We start from the raw sequence: 21,721 nt of genomic DNA, 5'->3' as shown, positions 1-21,721 counted from the left end.
GCATTGGAGTCCTGCTTGGATTTCATGGCGTGGCTATTTTTAGCTCGGCCCATATAATTTATCTCTTGTGTTCCAGATGATTCAGTTCAGCCGGATGTATGGCTTCTACTTTCACAATTCCCTTTATGTCGTTTGGCTATGTGATGTCTTCCTCTAGGCCTAGATTGTGTATATCTTCTATGGTCATAGAGCTCCTGACCGCTTTCCTGACATCTTTAATAATGCGTTGAATGCCATTGAATTTACATTCTTTATTGAGTCATGCTACGCGTGTGATCCAAGCTGAGAACGTCTCATCCTTGCCTTGGGTGGCAGCATAAAATATTCAGAATTTGACGTTCTCGGTCTTTGACGGATGTTGGAGCTTAAATTTGCCAAGAAGAGCGATTGGGTCCTGGAGGTCTGCCTCCGTGCAAATTACTCCAATGTTGTTGCATTCGTCATCTAAAAGACATCGGAGAAACAACGCTGCCTTTTCTCCGCTGGAGATCTTGCTAATCTTGAAGAAATTTTGCAATTTCCCTATATAAGCGCTGTCTCGCTACTAAATTTAAGGAAATACAGCTTGACGAATTCGATCATATATGTGTTGATGCATCCATCGTTGAAAAATTTTATTCAGATAAAAGCGTTATATTTACTTCTTGCGGTTGCGAGAATAATAATGTGTAAAAACGTCGTTTTGCCTCAATGAAGAAACGTGAGGGATTTATCGAAATAAGTTTTTATTATAAATCAGAAATTCATTATTGTTAAATTACATACAATAATGGAATTACATTATATGTTGTAATATTATTTATAAATCAAAAATTTATAAATCTATTTTTTTCAAAAGAAAAATGTTCTTTTTATATCTATATCAAACGATCAACTAAATTGATTTTAAAGTTAAGAAATAAATATAAATTGTAGCGATAAAAAAAATGTTAATACAAACTAAAAATAATCTCGCCGGTATAAAAAATAAAATCGAATTATTTAACAATTTTAATCCATGGTAATTTTTAAATAGCTAATAATTATTCGTTTGATTAAAATAGTGAGGATATTAGAAAATTATAATACAGTTGTATTAAATAAGACATTTTTTTAAACTTAATTTGAATTCAAATAAAATTAATTCTTATGTTAATAAGTCATCATCACTTGATCGAAAAAAGTCTTTTTCAAAACTTAATATCTTCTATCTAGAATATAATAGAATAATACCATTAAAACTTTTAATTAGGTTGGAAAAATTAAATTAGAAATTAAAATACAACTCCACTAACGGTCATTTTACCTTAAACTTTCAAATTTGAAAAAACCGTAGGCTTCAAAATCAGGCATTTACAGCATAACTTGGGATTTTCATTTTATCCGATAAAAAATTTAACTTGAAATATTCCAAAATAAAGTTATATTATTTTTTATTTAAAATTTTATAACCTTTTAAAGAGTTTTATATAAATAATGTTTGAATGAACAAAATAATTTTTGTGAATTATTTATCTGTCTAACTGATATGTCATTATTTTATAGCAGTCAACAGCTTATTCATGATTTAGCGATTTAATGAACAACAGAGTTGAAATATCATGTTATCCTAAAATAAATGTTTTGAAGGATAAAGGTTATTCATTCGAGGAGCTTAGAGCTACGAACTATCACATAAAGTAAAAATTAACACCTACAAATAGTTTTGTTAAGGAATTTTTATTTTAAAAGAGAAATTTATAAAGATGTTATTAGGAAAAAATCGGACAAACTATTTATAAAATGCAATGAAGTTAATGAGTATTTGTTAAAACATCAGGACTCGATAAAATATAATGTGAAATATAACATAAAACTAATTCAAAAGGATAAAAACTTTTATCAAAATATATATAATATTTTACGGTCAAATATTGAACAAATATATGATAAATATTTCATCTCTCAAACATATGATTTATTGAAATCAAAAAGTAAAATATTTTCTGTTTACTTAATATCTTTTCTTAACTAGCAAATTTTATACAAGACCATACCAAACATCATAAATCATTTACCCAAGTAATTAATTTTTTATTATTATAGTGATACATATATTTCTATAATTTATGTTAAAACATATTTAGATGAGGGATATGCAAATAAAATTATTTTTAGCAACCGAGAAGTCACAATATGAAAAGAACCCTACATTTAATATATATTCTCATAATGGACAGATTATTCATAATTCTTATGAAAGGCAAAATAAAAGTATTGTTATTTTTTAAAAGTTATAATTCTACATTATAACATTAGTTTGAAACATATTTGATATAAATTATTTATTAATATACTGCTATTTCCAGATTCATAATTGTATATAATTCTAGAATTATGGTTAAGTTTTGCTATATTTTAATAAGTTGACATGCATAGGCTAGAGGGGCAGGTTGAAACCCCCTTATGCAGTGGTGTAACCATTTGGTAATATGTTTTGGACTAGAATATTGCAATGGGAAGGTTTTTAGTTAAAAAGCCTATCCGCTTATTGTTTGTAATTTTTTTTAACCCTTGGCTTTTTATTCATTCATGTATTTTTAATTAAACATAAATATGCAATATTATGAAATAAAATTGTTATTTTTAATAAAATGAAGTCTGTTCTGCTCATTTCGCCTGAAAAATATTAAAAATTTACCCACACATGCCCACCATTACTTAAATTTTTTTTAACCCACCTGCCACCCACCCAATGTTAAAAATATTTTAGAAAACCTAACAACACTGTTCCAAAGTATGGGTGGGTGTGGGCTAATAACCCACCCAATGTACCTCTAGTTTGAACCCCCCCCCCCCCCCCCCAAAGACCAAAAACCAAAAAATATAAATTATACAAAAGGTTCAAAAATTACTTTCTATTCAAAGAAATATCTTAACAAATAGTATTTCTAATAGAAATTTAGATTAATTCGATTTAAAAATTTACTATAAATTAAAATACTATAAAACACTATAAAAACTGTAAAATAAAATTAAAACTATATAATTAAAAAATACGATTTTAAAATTGATATCCCTAAAAGGTACCATATTTATGTCTAAAAATTTCAATTTAAATTTTTTGACCTATATAAAATTTCTCTGGTTTCATTTGTAAAAACCCACATTTTATTGCCTAGATTTTTTAAAAACTTGTATGTTAATGGGAAAAAATGGCCATTCTTAGGAGTCACTTATTAAGTCAATATGAAGTTGTTAAAATTGTATTTGTCAATCTTTTTAGCTTCTACCTGGATTAGTGGGTTGATATCTAAGTTGTGATTTTGAACATAAAATTATCTTTCAAGGAAGGATTTTATATTAATACTAGTAGATAGCCCATCAAAAATGACAGGGTATGAGAATTTTCTCCTTACTTTTATAATAGTTGTTACCTGTTATTTGAAAATAATGTCCAATTTTTATTCTTTTTACCCCCTCCCCCCCTTTAGGCCAGATTCAATCCATTAAAACTAAGTGTAAATACTATGGCTTGAGTCAAAATATATTTAAAGGGTTTACTTGTTAATAACAATATTATTTGTTAAATATCACTGATCACCTATGCCTAGACATGTGCGCCGACAGCATTTTCGGCGGCGGCGGCGTTTTTTTTTTAAAAATGATCGGCTAGCGGCGGCGAATCGATTTAGACGCCGCCACAAAAATCGGCGGCGGCGTCAAATATTTTTCTAACTTAAATTTTTTAATTAAATTTATCATTGGAAACACTTTTAAAATAAAATTTATACTGTATTATGTTTATAACTATAATTTAATGATTTTATTAAGTTATAATTATCATGAATAAATATTATTTTATTAAGATTTAAAGGACATAATAATGATCTTTAAGAGTTCAGAGTGAGCCCAGTTATAGAAAATACACCCTCGCAGGTCGTACCTGGAACGCACAGGACCTTTCTAGCTAATATTGAAAGTTTAGGAAGATCCAATGCTCTTATCTTCCAAATATCTAAGACATCTTTTATCTCGAAATTATAAGGCGAAAATAATGAATAATTCTTATTTTAAACTAGTTAAATAGTGTTGTTGTTTCAGGCTATTGTTTTGAATAGATGAATGTTTCGTAGCCAATGACTTAAGATAATCAAGTTTTGAAGCAACTTCCGTCGTTTCACATTCGTTTAATTCGTCCAAAGGCCATAGAGAGGTAGCGTGTTGACATAAAAATTCAACCGGAGTAGTATTTTATTCCTTTAAATATTCATTTACTATGTTTATTGATTGAAAACGAGGATCCAAAAGTGCTCCTAACACCTAAGTAAAAAAATAAAAGAAAGAGAAATAATATATAAAAAAAATAATTTATGTATTTTAAAATACTACCTGAAGATCGGTTATTGGAAATCTATGATCAAATTTATTAAGCATATTTTGTTTAAGGGATGCTATGGGAGGACTATCATATTCTTTTACAATTAAATGATTTAATAACTCTTTTTGGACAAATAAAAATTCAACAGTTTTTTTGAAGGTTTTAAGAAAATTTAAAAGTTCATGCACCAAGTCCCAATCGGAGTTAAATAATTTGAGATCCGGTTTCTCCATTCTATTTAATAGAATATTTATAGGATTTTTGTTATTGCCAGTCACACTTTCCAGCATTATTAAAATACTATGTCAACGTGTAGGCACATTTAATTTTAAGGTTTTATGTTTTTTCTCATATGATTTTGATTTTCACTATCATCATCAAACCCCAAACGATCTTCATAAAAAGGATCATTATCATCCAAATCTAAAATATCCGATGTATATGATATCGATTCAAAACATTTTCTTTATCGTTTATATTTTCAAAATCCGCTGTTTTGAATCTTAAGGCAACTATAACTTCTTGTATATGATATCGATTCAAAACATTTTCTTTATCGTTTATATTTTCAAAATCCGCTGTTTTGAATCTTAAGGCAACTATAACTTCTCTCACTTTTTTAATGAGATTTTCTATTTTATTAACTTTTTTATTCCATCGACTGTCACTAGATTAGTGTTTGCAACGGTCCGGTCCGGTCTTTTTTTCTAAAATGGGACCGGACCGATAGACCGCTAAGTCAAGTGAGACCGGACCGCCTAAAAAAAATTTTTCTATAAAGCTACAAAAGTTTTATTCTGCATTCAAATTTATTAAAAATGAATAGTTAAACTCCCTATTAATATTTCAATTATATCATCAATTCATTTTTATTATATTATACACAAAGGCCTAATCAAAAGAATATTAAAATACAAATTTATTTAATATAAATTATATCAATATGAATATGATTTACATATTTAATTAATTTTTTTGATATATATATTTGGTTATAAAATAAATTGTATATAAATAATTTAATTATTTTCTAAAAAATCAAAAATGATTCCATTTTTTATCCATGATTCAAGTGCCATCATAGATTGAACCATCTTTGGATTCATTCTATTGCGTTTTTTAGTTATTTTATCATTAGCTTTAGAAAATTACTTTCTGAAAAGATTAAAAATAGAAATTATGAAACATTAACATAGTTCTTTTATCAATTTAAAATCTGTACGTTCTAACATTACATCTAAATTTTCCTTAACAATGGACATTTGGTCCTCTCCAAATATAATACCCTTTATGGGCATAATAACAATTCATTATATTGATAATAAAAGGGTTTTATAATCACTATTTATTTCTATTTTTTTAATTAGTTATTTGAATTTAAACCAATATAATATAAACCAATACAAGATACAAGAAATAGAAAATATTGTTTAAACCAATATCAATATTTTAGACCCAATACCAATACAATATTTTGTTTATATTGGGTTTTTAATATTGGTTCCCAGCTAATAGTATATATGCTTAATTTACTTGTGCTTGATGTATTTGAAAATGATTGTAAACAGATTTTACAAATCTTATGACCAGTCTCTTTTTTAAAATAATTGTATAATTCTTTAACATCTTTTAAAGAATTTGATGAATTTTTTTGATTTTCATCAATAATAGTCATTCTTTCACCCCTTGAAGAGTGTGGCATTTCAATATCAACTTCTATGATTTCAATATCCATTTCTAAAAATAAAATATAATACTACCTACCCTACTAAATTAAAATACTTGAAGGCGATTGAATTTAATTGAATGAAACGGGAGAATATAAAAAGTAAACTATGAATATTGAATTTAATGAAACGGAAGGATATAAAAAGTAAACGATGAATTAGATATTATAAAGTGTTAGGCATTAAATAATCATATTTTATATGTTCATGTACATACACATTAACTATAAAGCAATTTATAGTAAACTTTTATATTCTTAAATCGGTCTTCGGTCGGACAGGACCGGACAGTGGGACCGTGTTGTTGGACGGGACCGTCCCTAGGGCCGAAAAGTCTGATAAGACCGAGCCGGTAGGACCGGACCGTTGCAAACACTACACTAGATTATGTAATCCATGCCCCAAACATAAATGATGGTCATATTCTTCTAGACGAACACTTTTCTTTACATTGGGTCATGCATCCGTTACCATTTGAATTTTCTTGAACCCTAAATTAAATTCATTTTCAACTTTTTCTATTTCGGAAAGAATAGTTTCAGCGGTATGTTTTTGAGTGACATGATGTGTCGCCAATGTATAAAATACAATATTAAAATTATTATCTATTTCGTGAAATGTAAAGGTGATATAATTTCGCCGTCTATATTTGTCGGTCCACATATCAAAAGTTATAGCACAAAATTTAGGACCTATATTAATTTGTTAGTATATGTATGCCTTCATTGATAAATACACATCATCTAATCCACTCCGGCTAAGTGTAGTTCTCTCTGGTAATTCCTTGGCATCTGAAATAATGCCATATTTCTACATAATAAAAAGTTAATAATAAAAATATTATGCCATAAAAAATTCTAAATGTGAGATGTTATAAAATAATTAAATATCTTAACAGTTAAAATAAAAATTAAGATTGCCCTATTAAAAATTATAATGATTTTACAAATAACATTTAGAAAATCTTGCATTCCAGTATTATTTAAAGAAGAGAATGGCATTAAATCCTTGCAACACATGAGAACATAATTCCTTACCAGAAACCATTTTTTATCTTTTATAGGGTCAGTTGTATCTTTTACAATGAGTTTGAAAAATAACTTTAAATTTTGTTTAGATATTTCTTCTTTACATGATAAATCATGTTTGTCAAGTAAATGTTTTATTATATTTGATGTTCTAATATTTTTTGAAAAAGATTTGATTGGATAACTAATTAAAAAATTTACAAATATTTTTAAAAGAATCAAAAAATTTACTCTGAAAATGAAAAATTATTTTCATCCTCACCATCAAGTGATATTTGCAAGCATATATTACAAAAGACTTTATTAGTAATACTGGTTCTCTTATTATTTGTGTCAGTTTTTAATATTAAGGATCCAAAATGTTTCCATGCAAAAGAAGGCTTTGCTTGCAAGGATATACTATATTTTGTTAAAGGGTATTGCAATGCTGCATCCTTATAATTGTTTTAGTCCTAATATTTTTATATATATTATAATGGCAACAAAATAAAAATCATTAATTAAAATTTCCTATTATGATAAAAAATAAATTTTATATAACGAGTTGTAAATTATTTGAAGCATCAAAATAAAAGAATAAAATATAGAATTACCTTTTCAAATTTAATATCCTATTCTTATTTTTTATAGCATGTTGGTCACAAACCTGCCCAAAGTGTGCGAATATGGATTGTTACAAATCAAATTTATAGCAAATAATATTTATTAATTTTAAAAAATAAAATCGCATTTTAATAATTCAAAAAATATTTAATATTTTCTTCTAATTACAATTCATAAATAATATATAAAATAAATTAATAATAAAAAATATGTATCACGCCGCCACGCCGCCGAATTTTTACATCAGCGGCGGCGTGTTGAGCGCCGACAATTTGGCGCGCGGCGTCGGCGTGGTCCTAATCGCCGGCGGCTCACATGTATGCCTAATATTTTATATTAAAAAAAATTCCCAAGCAAGGCACAAAACCATAATTTAAAAAAAATCTTCCAACCCCAATGAAAGATTATAATAATATTGATAGTTGAGAACTGAAATAAAATATTTAAAAATCATAATGAGTCGATTTAAATATTTATTATAAATTGTGACACGGCTTTTATATATATTATAGATAGAATTTATATCAATTATTCAGTATAAAGCTTTTTTAAAAAGCCTTTGATAATAATCTTCTAAATTACAATTAGATATTATTGATACCTGTTTTGAAATTTGTTATTTCTTATTTAAGATATGGTTCTAAAATAATCATATAAAATAAGATAGCACATATGTTGTAATAATACTATTAAATTATAATCATGATATTTGGTAAAATTCCATGACAAATCGACCAAAATAACGTGATTTTTGGAATACCATTTAAATACATTAAACGTGGCATGAAGGTTAAATAGATATTTTATACAAATTAAAATTTTAATGCTTTAGCTCAAATATATCTCGAGTTATGGATCCTCAAAGTATGATGAAAGCCTTTTCCTCTTTTAACCAATATCAAATTACTCAAAATATTTTTGGTTTTAAAGTATCAAATTTTATAACATTTTGTAGTCCTCAAAATTCTCCTGAAAATGCAAAAGTTATTTTAAAAAATATCTTCAATGTCGTTGTATTTCTGGTAAAACAAAAAAATATTTTGAGAAGAGCCTAGAAACGATGAAACTAACTAAATATGTTTATTACCAATATATTTAAATGTTTAAGTAAAAATATTACTGGAGAAAATAAGAATTCAAATTTTATTTAGTTTTTTATAATTTTAGGAATATATTAATCAAATATAGAGGGCACCATTTTTAAAGATAATTATAATATATTAAATAATAATATTAGTGCTGTAAACATTTTTTAAAAAATCGAACGCGTTCAACGTTCATTGACAATAATCGAACACGTTCACGTTCGTTCAAAATTTTATGATAAATTTTTTTTAAAATTTAATATAATAAAAATAAATGTCTTATATTTTTTAATACAATATATTAGCCATGTTAAAAAAATAATATAGTTTTATTTTGATAATATAATTATAAATGCAATATAATATAGCGAATAAAAATATAATTTTATTTATAAAAAATTCTTATTAATTTTTATTAACAATTGTTTTTCAAAATTTTTATCTGATTGACAGGAACGCTTGACAGTTAATACGGCATTAGCTATACTAAAAATGCGCTCTACCACCACACTCTGACAGCGTTTCGCATAGAGCTTCATGATTAACATTAAAAGCTCTACTAAAATCTACGAATGTGAAGTAGGAGGGTATTTTGTATTTGCAACCTTATTTTCAGGGTTAATATTAGTTCTAGTATGTTTTTATTTGGTCTGTACGCGCATATATCCGAGGAAAAGATGAAGTATGGATGATATGATTTTATTTTTTAAGAGGACTATAAAAATCTTTGAGACAGGATGTCAGGGCTACGACTCGGTAATAAGTAAATTTTTATGGGCCTTTGATTTTAGGGAAATTACATAGGAAGGATGTAACATTCCACTGGAGTATTTCCATTCTCCCATATTTTATTGAAGAGGGCTAGTAGGAAGGAAGATATTGTTTAGGTGCGATTTTAGGTATTCAGTTTATCCAGCCCTGGTGCTTTATTTTTTCGTAATTTTTCCTTACGTTTGATATTTTATTTATGGAGAAACCAGACGGGAATGGGACAAGGTTTGTATTTATGTTTGTTGGCAGAGTTGCTTTCTATTCGAAGACCATAATATAATAATCAAGCCATAATTTGTTCATCTTGGTCAATGATTGCTTTTCCGTTATCTAAAACTATATATGGGGGTTTTCTAAAACTGCAAGGTTTACAGAAATATTTTAATTTTTTATAGGCGTCATAAATTTTCTTTCATATCTTTATAGACCGTCTATCACTCCGCAATAATCTCTGTATTTTTCCATAAGTCGTTATTCGAGTCATTCTTCATTCTTAGTTGATTAATTTTTTTTAATGTCTCACTAGACATCCATTCTTTCCTTGAAAACATTTGACAAACCATCATATGTTCTGCAAGATCATTTTAAAATAGTTTCCAGCATTCTTCTACGTTTCCGTGCATAGTTATGTTTAAGAAGTTAGCTCTTTTCCTATTTAATGCTTTATCAAAAATTATTACATCTCCCGGCGTTTGTAATTTACTGAGTTTACGTGTAAAGTTGTTTTCAAATGAATTGTACTAGATCCAGTCGAGTTTTGTCTAATTCTGTTAAAATAGCGCCATATATTTTTTACGGTAATATTTGCTATAAGATTCTATGATCTGACAGGCTTATATTAGTTGATGCTTTAACGCCGTCAAACCACTGGTGAATATTAGAGATGAAGAAATCAATTTATTTCTGCCGAGCCCTCACGAAAGTTTATGTGTTTATTTCTCGGTGGCAAAAAAAGTTATTTTCGATTATAAAGTTCTTGTTTCTGCAGAAGTCAAGAAGTTTCTTGTTATCCTCGCTGTTCGGTTGTTGTATGGTAGCATACCCGGTGACATTACTGCTAACATATTCTGCTTCTTTACCAATTTTCAGCTTTAGATCGCCTAGAACTATTATATTATATTTACATAGCAGGGAGTGGATTGTATTTATCATTATGTCGATGAAGCCTAATTTTTCATTTCTAATTGGTGGAGCATAGAAATTTGCTATTATTGTCGGCCTAAAATTTGTGTTTAAATAGAGAAGACCACATCTTTCAGATATGGGTACGAATTTGATGATGAATTTAATTCGTGTATTTATTAGGAATGCTATCTCAGACCAGATTTTGGAAATTCTACCTAAGCAAAATATTTAATTATCATTAAAGTTTGCAGTGTTCCTTGGACAACGGGTTTCTTGATTACCTATAATGTCTACTTTCACCACTTCTAACCTTAAAAGAACCACTTGTTTGATTTTCATTCCATTTATATTAAGGAATGCAATTTGTAACTCCTGTGAAATTGTTCTCCATTTACTAACTTGAATTCAAGAAGATTTTATAAAGATCCAGGTGACATTTAAAAGAATTTTATTTTGTTTTGATTAAAGATATGAAAAAGTTATAGTAAAGGAAAATTTAATTTAAAAGAATTTAGCTCTTTATAAGTTAAAAAAAATTGAAATATGAAAAAAGAAAAATATCTGATTAAAAAATTTCAAATAAATAAAAATAAAAAATGTTTTTAAAGTGAACGAACTTTAAATTCGAACGCGTTCGTCAAAAAAAAGGAACGCGATCACGTTCAAAGTTCGTCAAAAATAAAAGGAACACCGTTCATCATTTTTTTCAAAAAAAGAACTTCGTTCAAGAACGCCTTCAAGATGAACGCATTCGTGAACGATGGCTAACAATATATATATATATATATATATATATATGTAAACATTGTTAAATTAAAATTTCAGTGAACATGAATAAGAAAAGTATGACAATTATCACAATCGTTATTTTTAAACTTATATTTAATTTTTTTGACGCAAAATGCGTATAAATATATATTTAGTAAATTGAGATTTCAATAAAGATATATCATAGAAAAGTGGCAATTATCATAATAGTTATTCATAAACTTTTTTGAATTTTTTGATACAAATGGGTATATACATATTTTTTTTTATGAAATATACATATTTATAATTGAATAAAATTCCGATTTAAAAACTATACAATTTACAATAAAAGGATAAGCTTTATAGAAATATAAAAATCTATATTATTTATAAAAAAAAGGTAATAAAATACTGTAATGTAATTTAAAAAAGAGAAAGAACATGAGGAGGAGGTGCATCTAGTTTATGGCACCATGGATTGATATACTATGCGACCTACAAATATCTATTGAGATTCGTTGGCGTAGGTAAAAACCTTCCTGAGGGTCACCCGAAATTAAGAGCATCTTTGGTGAGTGCCTTGAAAAATTCCAATGCTATAGGTCCAAAAGCACCGATTGTGTCAGGAAACAATCGGGGTTAGAGTAATATTGGGAATGGTAATGTATTTATTGATCTTTCTAATTTCCGCTCTAACTAAGGAATTAGAGAAAAAGGATGGTGTAAAGCGATCAACGCATGTATAATCACAGGCTAGTGGGATTCCTCTGCTCCATGGGATAAGAGTCATTCCGTCAGATATGATATTGTCCCCGAGATTAAGATCTAAAGGTTCCAAAGTTGATGGAATATTAGCTGAACGGAGAGTTCTAGCAATAATTGAATTTATTCCTTGTGGAGTGGATAGCGGCCTAGAGAAACGGCAGTGAAGAGTGTGATGGCCTAAACTGTGATAAGGAGCTGACACTGTTTGCAAGATGAGGGTGTGACGATACAGCAAACGAGGACCTATTCCCAAGTTCTTCGTTGGAAAGAAGCAAACCAAGGTTGGAACTAGGGATAGCCTCAAGCCATTCATATCCCGTGTTGAAATGTTAAAATGATGATGGAGAATTACTACTTTTATTTAATGGAGGGGGGGGGGGATCAATACTTTGATTTATTGGGGAGGGGATATCTGGGTTATAGATCAAGGAAATGTCCTTCAGAACAGCGTTCGAGTAAAGGTATTCAACGGAATGCTGGATTAAAGGTAAGTCCCAATCTTGTTGTCTGGAGGATAAAGGAAAGGAAGCATTAGGAGCGTTCGACTTCCATAGGTCTTGTGCCAACCCCAGATGGGGGTCTGTAGAGGTGGTAAACATTTTAGTAATTATTTGACTTTTGGTAAATGATGAGAGAAAAGCTGCAATTCAGTGAGGCCGAGGATTGAAAGCCTATATCCCCAAGTTTACATGGAAGAGTGGCTTGCATCCAGCAAATGGGCGAGAATTTGAGGTTGAGTATTGATTCAAGGGAGATTTTAACTTTCTAGTAGCATGTATGGGAATTGGAAAAGAGGAGCAGACGAAAGGCATGCAATATTTTTGGAAGGAAATTCTTCAGGAAAAAGAATGAATGATGAGATGGTAAAAATCATAAGATTTTGTGAAGTCGGTCAAATTTAATTAGGAAGTCTTCGGTAAATTTGGAGCTGCTCTGGCCTCCAATAGGTGAGCCTAAATGAGTAAAATTTGATTTCTCAATTATAGAAAAGTTAACAGGAATGGGATAAAAATTGTTGGTCATATAAAATTCGCATTTTTTATGATTGTGGGAAAGCCCAGTAGTGGGAGTGAGATCAGAAATGATAGATGGAATTTTAATTAATTCATCGTATGGGTCCTGCAACTGTACCATCATCTAAATACCATATGTTTAAAATGACATTGCATTTGTTGTTGATGTTGTCTATGATGGTGTGAATAGCCTAACAGATATTGTAAACGTATGTTGTTAACTTATAATTTCCATGATATGAATCATAAAAGTAAGACAATTATCGTAATCGTTATTTTTAACTTTTTTATTTTTTTAAAATTAATGGGTAAAAATAGTTATAGTCAGAAGGTGCATTATAAGTAGGGCTGTGCCGATATTAAATATCGGATCGGATCGGTCCCGATATTTGGCGTTTTTCAAAAATATCGGATCGGCCCGATACCTGTAAAAAACCCGATCCGATTCTTTTACTAAAAATGCAATTCTTATAAAACTTTTGAGTAATGAAACTTTGAATTATTATTTTTTAATAAAAAAAATTTTTTTAAAATATTTTAAAAAAAAATAAATTTTTTCGAGTTTCTATTTTACATTAATAATATTTTATAAATAATTTTTTTTTAAACAATGCAAATGTTATTTATTTTTTTAAATAGATTTTACAAGTTTTTTTATAAAAATAGAAAGGAACACCCAAAGTTTTATTTATTTTTAATTTTTTAAAAAAATAACACCATATATAGAAAGTATGACAATATATTTTTCATATTAATTTAAATATTGCTTGGTTGGGCTATGATTGACCCATTTGTTTGGGTGATTTTTCAAAATCAACAAAAGATTGGGTTTGTATGAAACCCACTATTTTATAAATGCTAATTTTATATTTGTGTTATTTATTTAGAAAACTCGAATAACATTGATGATATTAATATTATATCCCCAGTGAATCCACTTGAATATTGGAGAGTTAATGCTGTAAAATTTCCAACTTTATCAACACTTGCACGTAAATTTTTGGCTCCTCCAGCAACAAGTGTCCCATCTGAGTCTGCCTTCAGTACGGCAGGGGATATTGATAGTCCTCATCGTAGAAGCCTATTGCCTGAAAATCTAGAGGCTCTTATATTTATTAAAAAAAATCTAATATATTATAATTTTATATATTAAATATTACAATTTTATAAACCAACATAAAATGGATATATTATTATATATTTTTTTTAAAATTATTGTTGAAATAAAAAAATTAAATTATGCATAATTCTTTTATGCATAAAAAATATTGATTTATTAATTACATTTGGTTCAAAGAGGGGTGGTAAAAAATTAATATAAATATCGGATCGGTATCGGATCGGTTTTGAACCAATATCGGAAAATATCGGATCGAATCGGATCGGTAAAAAATATGTGGATCGGCACAGCCCTAATTATAAGTGACAATTACTATAATTTTAACTTTTTGATATTTTTTAAAGTAATGGGTAAAAATATTTATAGTCAGAAGGTGCATTATAGAAAGTGACAATTATTATAATTTTAACTTTTTTGAATTTGACGCAAATGGGTGACAATATATATTGTAAACATATTAATAAGATTTCAGTGAAGATGGACTAAAGTAGTGTGACAATTGTCATAATCATTATTTTTAAACTTTTTTGAAGCTAATGGGTAAAAATATACATAAACCTATTTAATAAAATTGACTTTTGAACTTTTAAAAATTGGTAAAAATATATTCATAACCAGGGCTGTATATTGAGGGGATACAATTTAAAAAAAAGCGTGACTAAAAATATAGTGCACAGTGTGTTTCCAAAAATTTAGATTTTTTTTGGAAGCTTTTCTATAAAATTAGAAATGCCGATACTCTTCCTTTTATACTATGGGGGTTATATAGAATTAAGTAAAAGTTGTGTTTTTTACCAACCCTGGGTAAGGTGGCAAGTCCATTGGGGTTAGATAGTAAATGTCAAATTTAACTCACAAATCCTAATTTTTTTATATTGTTATAAATTAATATAAATTATGTTTTTCAAAAAAATAGGTCTTAAGGTTAACAATAAAACATTATAAAAAAATTTCTTCCTAAATGAAATATGCTCATTCAGGATGATTAGTGTGTATCTAATATTCGCTCTTTTTACTGAATGACATAAATACTCTGAATTTTTTTCTACCCAACCTCTTAAATTTTTTTTAGCAAAATAAAAAATAATCAAAATATTAAAACCATACCTCCTACGCTCGTTCCACTCTCATTTCATCTTACCTTCCTTCTATTCCTACTATATTTTAATGACTGCTCCGCCATCGGTGATAGAAATGCATGCTATCATGGTTAGTTAGTGAGTTGGCTCTAGACTCGTCAACAGTTCCGAGACTTACATCAGCTTTTTGGTATCACTAGGAATACCGTCATCCGAAATGGTGTAATCTTTAGAGCAATTATCACAAATATAATTATCGGAAATATCAGGGCTAGTGGGTAGATTCCACAGGCATAGCCCACCTAAAATATTTTCTGGGCTATTTACCCTGGGAAATTGTTGCATTGCAATTTTATTTTAACCTTTTCCATATAGCCCAAGTGAGTTAGCCTAAATAACTCTCATAAATATGTGAAAATCCTTGAACAAAGTTTATTCTGTAGTTACACATTGAGGAATTTATAACATAAACAAGGGTTTTAGTTACAGAAATAGAATTTTTTATAAGTTATAATAATAAAAAAAAATTTAATATTCAAGCCTCACCAAATGATTACAGTAAAAACTCAATGGATATTGTCTATCCAAAGCATTATCAGTCATCTAAACTTCGATCACCACTTCCATATAATCCTCTTAAAGATCAGAAATTATCCGACAACTTAACTATCAATGTCAGTTTTGACCTGCAAACCTATGATTTATTCATCAGAAATTTTCCCCAAAATTCGTTAAATTCTTATATTAAAGATAGGGGTAAAGGTCACCCCCACTACAAGAGAGTCAAATTGTCATCTTTCCATGAAATCCATCCAAATTTTTCACCTGATTTTGATGATAAAAGGTTGAATTCCCCCCGAAATAGTGATTTAAAGGAAAACCAAAAATTTCCAATCAAAAATGTCCTTAAAATCAACAATCGTTCCAAACCCAATCACGTGTCAAACGTCACTAATTTCACATTGATAGACATGGACCCATTTGAAAAGACCCACAAAATGGCATTATTACGCGATTTGAGTAATCCATCCAATGCCCAAACTTACATTAATTCGCCACCTAATGGTTTTTATTTCCATAATAATAAATCTTCCGCAAATATCTCCCAAAATAAGAAAATGAGTCTTGGTTTGAGTGAAAAGACTTATATTAATGAACCACTAAAGCTAACGAAAGGCTATTATGACTTCAGAGAAGCATGCCTAGGGTTTCAATTGCAGAATATTAAGTCGGGTTTACTGTTAAACGTAAAACTTCCATTTTCCTTTATCGAAGAATGTTCTCCTGAGAATGTCAAGAAAGAAGGATTCGGCATGGAATTCAGTTTGCGAAAGCTATTAGGTAGAATTGTGCCTAATATTATTAAATTCCATCATAAATTTTTTTTTATATAAGTGTAAGAAGGAAAGAAAGAATGAAGTAACAAAAATAATGAAAAAAAAAGCTACATTGTTTTCTTACCAAATGTGAAGTTCTATTTTATAATCAAATTCTATAAATTAGGAGAAGGTGCTTTTGCCAAAGTGTTCGAAGCTCCATGCCACTTTTACCTCATCCATTTATCTAGTCATGATCCCTTTAAATCTTTCATCGATTCGTCTGACCATTCACATCCTAAAAACAATAAAAATAACGAAAAAAAGGTATCAATCCCTCATAATATCGATATGAATTCCCTGTACCAATTCCCTTTGCTACTTAGTAATCACAAGTTTAGTATATTTGACCAAACGAGCAAATTTAATGGGAGCATGCAATCCGAACTTTTAGGAAATTTTGCCGTTAAAATTCAATGCCCGGCTGACACCGATTGGGAATTTTATATTTACAGAGAGATCAGGAACAGATTACTTAAATGTTTTTTTAAAATAATTTAATTTTTTTTTCTTCTTCAAACTATACTTTCTTACTCCTTTTCTTTTACCTTCATTTCCATTCCCTTTTTTTCCTTTCTTCCATTTTTCTCCATTTTTTTTAGAAAATGATTTTTTATTACTTTTTTCACACCTACATGATTAGCCAAATAGATTTCGTTGTGCATTTGACCGGTCAAATATGGTCAAATTCAAATAAATGTTTTTTATACGCCATTATTAACTTTATTTTGTATTATATAATATTATAATATTAAATTTCATAATATTTTTTTATTCCTAGTTTCATAATATTTTTTTTAATTTATTCCTAGTTGTTTCGCCCTCCGTAGCAGAGTCATGTTCCGATTCATATTCAATATTATTATTTTCTTTATTATTTTTAAACAATCTTAAATTAATGTATACTCTTACTAATTTTACTGTTGTGGAAGTCTTCAATCGATTTCTGTTTTTCGTATGAATATTTCTTTAAACCGACCAATTTCTTTCTGGAGAAAAAGTTAAACTAGGAAATTTTAGTAAAATATTAGCTACTTCTATTAATGGGCAAGGTGGACAAAGTGCATTCCACTAACTTGAGGCCGAAATCTGATTGTTTTTTATGGAAGTACCACTTTCCAAATATTTTGGCTATTAAATATGCCGCTTTTACTTTTGAAATTTATTATATCACTTAAAATATTTGATTATCACCACCTTGTAAAATACCTATTTCTTGTATTATATCACATGCTTCGTCAAATTCAGTACTAGTAAGATGCTCCCCTTGATATTGGGGCCCATTAAATAAGCAGCATTGTGAGCACATGTATTTGAATCATTTTTCTCTTTTCAAACATAACTTTAAATATTTTTTCTTCAGATGGATAAAATATAGAATCATGGCATGATTGTATTATGTGTTTTTCCAAATTAAGCATCTCGCTTTTTACGTGAGCTAAAGTACACTTATCCCCTTGCACTTTCAACAATGAGGTAGCTAAAGGTTGGAGTATATCTAAAAATTTTAAATTTTTCTTCCAAAATATTTCTTCATTTTATATATTATTTGCAATTTCTATAGGACAAATATCACATACAGCTTCTTCAACAACTGATGCTTTCAGAGCTTTCTTACATATTTGTATTCGCTCCATACAATTTATTGACGATGCCCATCTTGTTTGGCTAATTGTACTTAATGTAGATGGTATACCATGTTGATTCTTATTACGGGAAAATACTGCAGCTATGTGTTTATTCTTGTAAAATTTAACAATTTTTTATAATTATTGAAATATTGTAACTGAAGTCGTTCAAAATCGTGAAAGAATGCAATGTATGCGCTGCACGACCATAACATTGTATATGATTATAAATAGATTCAGATTTTAGAATTCTCCAGGCTGCTTTCAAGTTAGCGGCATTATCAATAACTAAAGAATATACATTTATCGGATTCAATTCATGAATTACATAAATTCCTCGTATGACGATTTTTCTCAGTATTTAAAAATTTGTAGAATACTGGAATAGTGTCATCACCATAAAATTAATAATACTCTCGTTTATGTTGCTCAGCCATCTGATACAATTGATAAGTGAGGAGCTTTATCTATTATATCTGCAACTCTCGCCTCCATATCTCCTGACGCTTTGTCTAGAAGATATCCAGCCAGCTGCCTTCGTCTGGGTAAAGTGTAAATATGACGTATTTTTTTAAAGAATTCTTGTATGTAGGGATTTTCTGTGATGTGGAAAGGTAATTTGCTCGCATATACAGTCTTTGCAAACAAATGATCGAGCTCATTTTTTATCTTTGGAATTCATTCTATCTATGAAACCGGTTATACAAGATCGAGATTTGCATTTAATAACCTTGCTTGTAGATTGATCAGAGAAAATAGAATCAAATTTTCTTGAGTCACGACAAAATATTGCCAATTTGATAATCATTCTCACAAATTTCACCCAATTCTTTGTTAGAGCCAGAAGTAATACAAATTACATTTATGTGATTTTTTGTAGAGGTTGATATTTTGGAATTTGAATAAAATTTTTCATTAATCGCAGGGCACATAGTACAGCTGCTTAATAAATGCTTGATTATTCTATCAACGTGGACATCTTGCAAAACCCACATACCGCTCTAACTGATTTATCATCGCGTACTTCCTGAAAATGTTTCCAAACTTGATGCTTGTTTGACTTATTAAAAAATAAACCATGACTTAGCTAAATTATTATATTTATTTTAGTAATAAAAAAAATTCTTTCGTTTTCGATTCCTTTATGATACAAATATATTTTTAAATAAATTGTAACTTAATAAAATTGATAAACATGCTTTTAATGCATACTAGTTAATTTATCAAAATATTTATTCGCCTATAATATTTTAGAGTATTTGACCATATTTGACCGCCAGTCAATTGATCGTATTTGACCGACATGCCAACCAGATTTCATATAATATATTTATTTAAAAAAAACATTTTGGTAAGATGATAATGGATTAAATATACACGACGGAAGTGATATCGATTGCCTAAAAGATAGCCTACGATTCTTTCCTAAAGTATTCGCGGCATTTATCTACTCCGACATCAGCGTTTTGCAGATGGAATTGTTCCCAAACGGGACGCTTTTGAAAGTTTGAAATGAAATTTCTTATAGGAGCCCTAAATACTCATATATTAACATTGTGTTAAATTGAACCTTTATTCAAATCGCTATGCTTAGACAAGTTGTACATTATTTTTTATGATTAGGTTGATTTTTATTTTTAGCTGCAAAAATTGTTCCCATATTTGAAATATTGATTAGATTGATTGTTCGATAAATCAATAAATAAATGTAAAACTTATAAATTATTATTTTGCAAAACAAAAGCTTATAAATTCCTACAAATCCAAAGGAAAGACTATGCCAGACACACTCATCCTATATTTTGCTTGCGAAATTTTGTGCATGCTAAACTATCTTCATCACGAATGTCATATACTCCATACTGATATCAAACCCGATAATTTCTTGCTGGGGTTTATTTGAAATTTTTTTTATAATATGATGTGCTTTCACTTGAGTGTTGAATTTTATCGGTTAGGATTAAAATTTTATATAGTTTGGTTACTGGTTCAAAAACTTTAATGAAGGTTCATGGTTCAATAATTTATTCAAAAAAAACAAGGTATCCATATAGCTCTATAGATAATTTGCTCTCTGTGATGATAAAATACATTTTAATCTTCAAAATCGTTTTTCTAACAAAATCTATATAGTTGGGGCAGACCTTCTATAAGCAGCTATTGTGTAAGGTTCTAATTTTTTTCTTTTCCAATAATGGAGTGAATATTAGTGTTTTTTATTAAGTGTACAATGCCGTTAAAAGAATTAATAATTCTACTTATTAGGTAACTATTAACAGCAACTAGTTAAATTTTTAGTTACAATAATATCAAAAATAACTATCTACATTCCAAGTTACCTTAAAAATTATTTATTTAACTCCTCATTTTTAATATAATTTTTGTTTTTATATATGGTTAAAGAATTTATAATTAGTATTGTTAAAAGTTACTTTTCAATAGTAACTAATTGAAGTTAATGGAATGAATATTAGTGTTTTTTATTAAGTGTACAATGCCGTTAAAAGAATTAATAATTCTTTAGGTAACTATTAACAGCAACTAGTTAAATTTTTAGTTACAATAATATTTCAAAAATAACTATCTATATTCCAAGTTACCTTAAAAATTATTTATTTAACTCCTCATTTTTAATATAATTTTTGTTTTTATATATGGTTAAAGAATTTATAATTAGTATTGTTAAAAGTTACTTTTTAATAGTAACTAATTGAAGTTGTAAGTTGCATTCCTAAAAAAATAACTATTTACAGTCACTAGTTATATTTTTAGTTATTATATTTCAAAAGTAACTACTACATTCCAAGTTACTTTATAAATTATTTATATAACTCATCATTCTATATAATTTTTGTTATTAAACAAAATAATTTCCGGATTTGGAAATTTTAATGAAGCTGATATAAATGAAAATTATAAATAAAAAATAGTAGCACTTGAAAAAGTGTAATATTTATTTGGGAAAAATATCTCAATATAATATTTACTTCTAACGAAAAAATTTATAAAAAGCCAAAATTTGGCGCTATATATTAATTTGACTTAAATACTAAAATATTTTCAAATTGTAAAAGTATTCTTCTAAAATAAGTTTCCCTAGAATAATCAAACAAGTGAGATATTATATTTGATAACAGTTATTTTAAGGGGAAATCATCCTATAAAGATAATGAATGAGTTATATATGAACACATAGGGGTCATTCCATGTCAAATGAGCAAAAAAATCAAGATTTTCGGCCGACCCCTTTCAATTTTGATAAAAAGTTGTAGACTGGTTATATATGTTTTCATTAGATTATAAACAAAATTT

The 21,721-nt window shown here is 28.2% G+C and overlaps 1 protein-coding gene across 3 annotated transcripts in view; it reads left to right on the top strand.

The window, feature by feature from the left end:
- Positions 1-1,531: 1,531 nt before the first annotated feature.
- Positions 1,532-21,721, top strand: part of LOC135926095 (uncharacterized) — a 60,912-nt gene continuing 40,722 nt past the window's right edge. For all 3 annotated transcript variants that reach the window (XM_065461780.1, XM_065461779.1, XM_065461778.1), the window contains exons 1-8: positions 1,532-1,658; positions 1,711-1,952; positions 1,994-2,040; positions 2,106-2,232; positions 15,946-16,746; positions 16,909-17,262; positions 19,766-19,914; positions 20,154-20,302. In XM_065461780.1, coding sequence (XP_065317852.1) covers positions 1,558-1,658; positions 1,711-1,952; positions 1,994-2,040; positions 2,106-2,232; positions 15,946-16,746; positions 16,909-17,262; positions 19,766-19,914; positions 20,154-20,302 — 1,970 coding nt within the window. In that variant the 5' untranslated portion in view covers positions 1,532-1,557. The remainder of the gene's footprint in view (positions 1,659-1,710; positions 1,953-1,993; positions 2,041-2,105; positions 2,233-15,945; positions 16,747-16,908; positions 17,263-19,765; positions 19,915-20,153; positions 20,303-21,721) is intronic.

The sequence above is a fragment of the Gordionus sp. m RMFG-2023 genome, chromosome 3 (genome assembly GCF_954871325.1).
Source record: "Gordionus sp. m RMFG-2023 chromosome 3, tfGorSpeb1-WG-v2, whole genome shotgun sequence".
Taxonomy (NCBI): domain Eukaryota; kingdom Metazoa; phylum Nematomorpha; class Gordioida; order Chordodea; family Parachordodidae; genus Gordionus; species Gordionus sp. m RMFG-2023.
This window is presented reverse-complemented; position numbering and strand designations above follow the sequence as displayed.